This window comes from Lampetra fluviatilis, chromosome 8 (assembly GCF_964198595.1).
Source record: "Lampetra fluviatilis chromosome 8, kcLamFluv1.1, whole genome shotgun sequence".
Taxonomy (NCBI): Eukaryota; Metazoa; Chordata; class Hyperoartia; order Petromyzontiformes; family Petromyzontidae; genus Lampetra; species Lampetra fluviatilis.
The window spans coordinates 6454446-6460966 of NC_136282.1; the positions used below are offsets into that span (position 1 = coordinate 6454446).

The 6521-nt window shown below is 45.8% G+C and overlaps 1 protein-coding gene across 2 annotated transcripts in view; it reads left to right on the forward strand.

The window, feature by feature from the left end:
• LOC144933798 (phosphatidylinositol 4-phosphate 3-kinase C2 domain-containing subunit alpha-like) overlaps window positions 1-4968 on the forward strand; it is a 70095-nt gene extending 65127 nt beyond the window's left edge. For both annotated transcript variants that reach the window (XM_078858932.1, XM_078858933.1), the window contains exon 35: window positions 193-4968. In XM_078858932.1, coding sequence (XP_078715058.1) covers window positions 193-375 — 183 coding nt within the window. In that variant the 3' untranslated portion in view covers window positions 376-4968. The remainder of the gene's footprint in view (window positions 1-192) is intronic.
• The last annotated feature ends 1553 nt before the right edge of the window (window positions 4969-6521 follow it).

The following is a 6521-nucleotide window of genomic DNA, read 5'->3' on the forward strand; positions in this document are numbered from 1 at the left end:
GTGGAAAAAAAAGAGGTTGCGAGGTACGGTAGCATTTGCGACATTGGCCACGATCACCCTTCGATCGTCACGTGTCACAGTTCACACTCTGTAGACAGCCACTGATCTAAGCGCACCTTAAAGGTGATGATCGTGAGTTGGCGTAGTATCATCCAACGACTCAGCTGCTGGCCCCGTGCCCCGTTCCCCCAGCTCGTGTACAACTGCTTCAGCAAGGAGGCTCTGAAGCAGCGGCGACTGCAGCTGAGCGTGTGGAGCGCCGAGGCCCTGCGCGAGAACATCTTCCTGGGCGGCCTCAGCTTGTCCCTGCGGGAGCTGGACTTGGACCACGAGACCGTGGGCTGGTTCCCCCTGCAGGGCTCGCTGGGAGAGTAGCCGGCCTGGGATCCGCCCGACCAACCTCCCGCTCCGAGAACAGTTGCGTGCACTGGAGGGGTTTCGCTTGAAGTCGGCGAGTTGAGCGCAGGAGCAAGCGCCCACTCGCCCGCACTGAGGCCGGTTTGCCTGGCCGCTTTGCTCATTCCAGCGGCGGCGGCAGTAGCAGCAGCAGCAGCAACTCCGTGGTGCTAAATTTCTGAACGCGAAAATAACAATAACCGAGTCTGCTGAGGCAGTGCCTGCACAGGCTGAGCCCGCGTAGCTCGCAGATGTAATGCGTTGTGACCCCGTGGTCGCTGGCTTAAATGTTATAGTTGTATGGATGGGGGCAGCGGCTGATGGCATCGAGCATCAATTGGCAAGCCGACGGGAGTGGGAGGGACGCGACTGAAGACGATGCCGAGCAGGGCGAAGGACTGACTGTGGAAACACCGACAGTTCTGACGTGTCATCTCAGTCACACACTGCTTAAGCCATTTACCAGCCATAACTCCCCTCCAATAACCTTGCTCCTAAGTGGGAGTACAAGGTTGGTTCGCACTTGCCAGTGTTAGTGCATTCCACTATTTTCTTTATCCGCAAGCACAGCCGAGTGCCTTCTTGCTCCAAACAATGTAAATGACTCGTGGATATTCGCATGTGAAAACCTCCAAGCAACCATCCGCTGCATGAAATACCATTGCAGTCACTGACAATACATACGTCTTGTCGATAATATTAACAGGCGCCGCAAGCCACCGAATGGGTTCAGTCAGATACCGCCTCTTGGGGGTTTAAATCCAGATTTCTGTTGTCAGTAGGAAGCTGGCAGTCCTCAACATGCACATTGATGTTTCTGCTTGAGGTGACCCTGCCGACAACTTCTAGAACTGCCCAGCGTATGGCCACTGGTCATTTCCGTGGACACCACCTCGTACAATAATTAAAGTAAGTAATAGTTTTGTGCAACTGCACACTGCGGTGAGATAATATAAAAGCACGAATGGGGTTGCACGTTTGAGAATGTTGACACTGCTGTTGTGTCTACAAGATGATTTAAGCGGAGCAAAACCATGCTCGTGCAGTTTTAATGAGCAACATTGACGGCAATATTGGAGTTGTGGTAGCTGACTTGGAGAAAGGTGGCTTCTGCTTGCTTCCCAGCTGTTGAGGTCAACAGATCCTCGGTAATGGCTTTGAATACCTTGCAATGTCAGTTCTTTGATGTCGTAGCTCGCCGTTCTAGTAACATAAATACATAATGCACTAAGCAAATAACAAGCCACGACATTTTCCTAACCTTTCAGTCGGGGCAAGAATGGACATGAAAATTATTATTTAAAAGGCACTTGCAGTTGACCTTTTAACAATACAATTATACCAGACAAATTGGAGTTATTCCATTGTCTGCTATTTTTTGCAATGCTGCTAAATAACCTGCAGCTATATAAAAAAAAAACAATGTCGTGTAAATGCAAATTCATGAAGTTTCCCTGTTTTTTTCTGGACAAAAGTGGTGCACGTCGTTATTTGTGAGCGCCCATGAATAAAGAAACAGACGGTGATGTTGAGAACGAGGCGGTGATATTGAGAACGAGGCCGTGACGATGCCGCGATGGTTACTTGTCAGATGGACGATGCAGCTTATTCTGAAGGACAACAATGGAGTAACTATGGCCTTGAAATTTCCATTACTGTGAGGGCTTGAAGGGGGGGAGACCAAATGAGAGCCAATACCCGCACCGGTATCTGATCCCGTGCGGGTGTGAAACACACCCACGCGACGCAAGCCGAGGCAAATGCGCCCGCCCTCGTCGGCGAATTGCTGCGACTCGTGTGGACACGGCTCCAGCCGACGACTACTGGGGGACGAACAGATGAGGCATTATGGGCCACTTGTGGGAAGGCTTTAACCGGACGGGATTGTGCGCGTTTGTTTGGATCGATGTCACGTGCCTTTTGGGGGGGGTGACTTGCCGCGTGCCAGCAAGGCGCGCAACGGAGGAAGGCAGCAATGCCAGGCATTATTGTTGAATGTAACACTCCACGAGTTTACACCGCGCTGGAGCGTGCGAGGTGAAGTGTGTGAATTATTGTTCACTCGTTCACTTCAGACACCAGCCTGTGGCAACTTGCTAATCGCACATCGCTCGATGAGAAACTGTTGAATGGTTCGTCTGAACGAGAGAGGCGCGAGTGAAAAGGTTAATGCGCGCACACAAACGCAATGTGTTTTTTGCGCTCTTGGAGAGTGCACGCTTATCCGTAACCAAAATTTGTACGAGTTCATTGAGAGCATGCAGACACCGTGCCTGGAGGTATCTGAACGTTGACATCACGTCCAATAGTCGGTCACGTGAAAGGGAATTGTTCATGGTGCGTTCGAGTTCGTGAAGTAGTTCTTGTTCTGCAGCTGCAGGAAATCCGCTCGTGCGTTTCGGATGAGATAATATGAACGTACGGTCAGTGCATTGAACTGCGATTCGGAGGGGTGAGGGTGTGTGTAACCTGTCGGGGGTGGTGTTGTGCACAGCCTTGTGTGCACGCACACGCGTATGGGCCCTCATTCTCACGTTTCTGGTATCTGCACTAATTACCTATGTGTTTCCCACCCCCACTGGTTTATCCGACATACATACTTCCACTCCCCCCCCCTCCCTTTATATTGTGTACAGCGCCTTGGAATGCAGTTGCATTGATATGCTGCAAGTTCAAATGATAATAAATACGTACAAATCTGTACCGATAATTAGTTTGAGATTTCGAAAATGGTTAAAACGACTGAATTTGATGGACCAATAACTTTGTGTAATGCATACACTGCTTTATGCACCAAATTGCTCACAAAGAAAGCTAAGCAATATTTAAATTATCTTGGGAATCTGTGTGTGTCTTTGCTTATAAAACACCAAGGCATACATTCACGTGAAGAGCAGTTGCAGTGAACTGCAGGCACCTTAATTCATGATTCACCGTTACGCGACGCATGTCAGCTCTGCTTTTCTTCGCTTAGTTCTGTGATGTCTTGAGTGCCAAATAAATTGAGAATGTCACAACATGAACAATATAAGTGTTAGTTAAGGGAATTTGTGAAAATCTGAAATCTCGCTCGTTTGTTTGATTTGTTGCAGTATTTTGTTATGTTAATACGTTTTAGCACTAACCGTTTAATATTTTCGCGTATTTGTCCAACACAAGCATCAGATCCTATGTTATTTTAACACAAGCACACTCCATGACTGGGCAGTTGCAAGAACAGCAATTGAGTTACCCGATCACGAATCACGACTAACCAATGTTTGACTTTTTTATGTACTTCTTAGATGTCTCATTAATTCTGATTTAAAACTACTTTTGTCAGTTCATTTACCTATCAATTGTGTTAATTATTATGAATGTGCAAATTCACTGCTCCCGAACATGGCCCTCTATCACGTCTAGTGGATGAATAGGCCTCATTATATTTGATCAATGGTTATTTCGTCTCTGATGAGGTTTTATGTCCCTTTGATTTAGCCTAATCAAACAACGCTGTACCATTAAGGCAGTAGTGCCACTGACCTTTCATTCCTACAGTTAAGTCAAACACTTGGGGCACCAGTAAAACAAATGTTGAAATATTTTTCAAATGTTGAAGAAATAACATGTTGCCAGTACTTGTGTAAAGAACACTTTCTATTTCCATCAAATGATGGGTTACAACCTTTCCCGTGTGTTCATGCTGGTTTATGTGTGTGTATATAAAAAGTAAAACATCCATGCAGACTTTATTAAGGTCGTGCTTTCTCCGCCGCTAACTTGAAAGCGGTTGTTGTTGTATACACGCTTCTTACACTGTGAAAATCGTGTGAATTAGACTGCCGGTGGATTGTTAGGATTCATGAAAAATCGTGTTTTAAGAGTTGCAAGCGGTGTGCACTCCTGGGAGGACATCGGTAGGGCAGGGAGATAGGTGAACCTGGGACAACGTAATGGTGTGTGCACAAGTTAAGACGCTGTAAATACGTGGACTTGGTGAAGGAGACGTTCGCTTTAAAGATGTTAAAACTGAGACTAAATACAGAGCAGTGTTCATTGTTCGTGCATCTTTTTTTTTACTTAAACAAAATTACGAGATTAATGCATCGTGTACGGTTTAAAACTCAATTTATGAAATGAAAACTGATAACATACTTATTTTATTTGTGTTTTGTCCACATGGGTTATGTTCAGTATCTTAAAAATGCAGTACTGTATTCAAGTTTTCTGGATTTGAAGGTTGCTTAAGGGATCGTTTTGGCTAAATGGTTAATATTAGAATGTTGTAATTTTCTCGTACATTTAAATTCCCTTTCTGTGATTGAACACTGCTGTTGTCGCTATCTTTGCTTATAAATGAGATCAGAATGGAAGGTTTTGGCAGCACTGCACCCTGCTTTCGTGATAAAAACACATCCTTACAGCCCTCGTGTGTTACAGGCAGTAGATTATGAAAGTGAAACTATTTTCAATGCTATCCTAAATACGGTATTACTGGGACTTAACATGTTTTATTTTACAATGTTTAATATCAATAGAGCATATATACAGTAACGTATCAAAGCCATTGTTGTTATAAAACATTCAAACATAGATGGAGACGTGTCCTGAATGTGGATTTTCATTCGCACTGGGTGGCATTAAAGATGCAACATCATCATGCCCCTTCTTTAAAAAAAAAGGTAAAGTTGTTTGTTTAAGCCCACCTTTTTCTTTTTTGCATGAATTGTGTCTGTGTGCAATCTTATTTACACGCTGTTCTCAAAGTAAGACATGGGAAAGACTGGTGGCACCTTCTTCCGTGTCGCATCCAATCACAAGCGACAGCGGTCAAACGACTCCACGCCGTTCGGTTGAAGATAAAGATCGCTTCACTTGCACCAGTTCACCAATTTTATACTTGTTCATGTCAGATGTCAGCTTTCTGGTGGAGTTTAGCCCCAAGAAAATGTTTTCATTGCTTTGTACTTTGCTGTAAACCAGTATGCCTTATGTCGGATCTTTTGAGAGTCTACGAACTCGGAAAATAATTTACGTAAAATTGTATTTGTTTAAAAAAAATGTAATACATTTCTGTGACTAAAATGTGTGTCCATTGTACACATGATTGGTGGAAATGTATGAATCCTCTGTTTTGAAGCTTAAAAACACTGTTTTTCTGCCAGAAATGTACTACACTACAAAAATCCCCCATATAGCCTGTACCAGAGGTGTGGACTCGAGTCATGTGACTTGGACTCGAGTCAGACTCGAGTCATGAATTTGATGACTTGCGACTCGACTTGGACTTGCATAACAATGACTTTGTCCCACCTATGAGATGTGGACTCGAGTCATGTGACTTGGACTCGAGTCAGACTCGAGTCATGAATTTGATGACTTGCGACTCGACTTGGACTTGCATAACAATGACTTTGTCCCACCTCTGGCCTGTACAGACTGTTGGGGCAAGTGCTGTTAGCAATCGCCTATAAAATCTGGCAAGGCACAAGCTGGGGTGGGTGGCCCGCACCATGCCTGGCCACCTTTGTCTCCCCAGTGGTGATGTTTACGCACCGCACCAGGTCATTTGATGTTTAGTCCACCTAGTGGAGGCCCAAGACCAGTTCATATAATCATCACTGGTATTGACCGTGTGCGTGAATTGAACCCGGGTGGTGATCGGGCTTCGTAGCGCAGCAGGTTAACCACTGCACTGCCGCTCCCCACTGCTTTGATCTCACACACCAGCGCCACCTGCAGACCGGAGAGCCGGCTTCCTTCTGCCCGAAAAAAACCCCCCATTAAATCCTGAGATCGCAGCAGCACGAAAATGACGTCACTATCTCAAGATAGCCACAATGTTATCATGAACTCCTGGCTCGCCATCACCCAGGTATAATCGAAGTTGAGGGAAGAGTTGAAGCTGGGGGTAATATGCTATAGCCATGGCTTTTGGAAGAAATCTGCCCCCTCGAAACACGAACTCTGCTCGCTCCCCTGTTTGTATAACTAGCCCTGCAAGAGGGTGACCGCTATTACAGCAGGGTCTTGAGGCTGGAAGGTGGTCCCTGGCTCACCCTCATCTCTCGGGTGACCTCTGGTGAAACTGCAACCCCAGGCTGGGGATCCAATCGTTGTTCTGAAATGTCACTGGGTGAAGATCC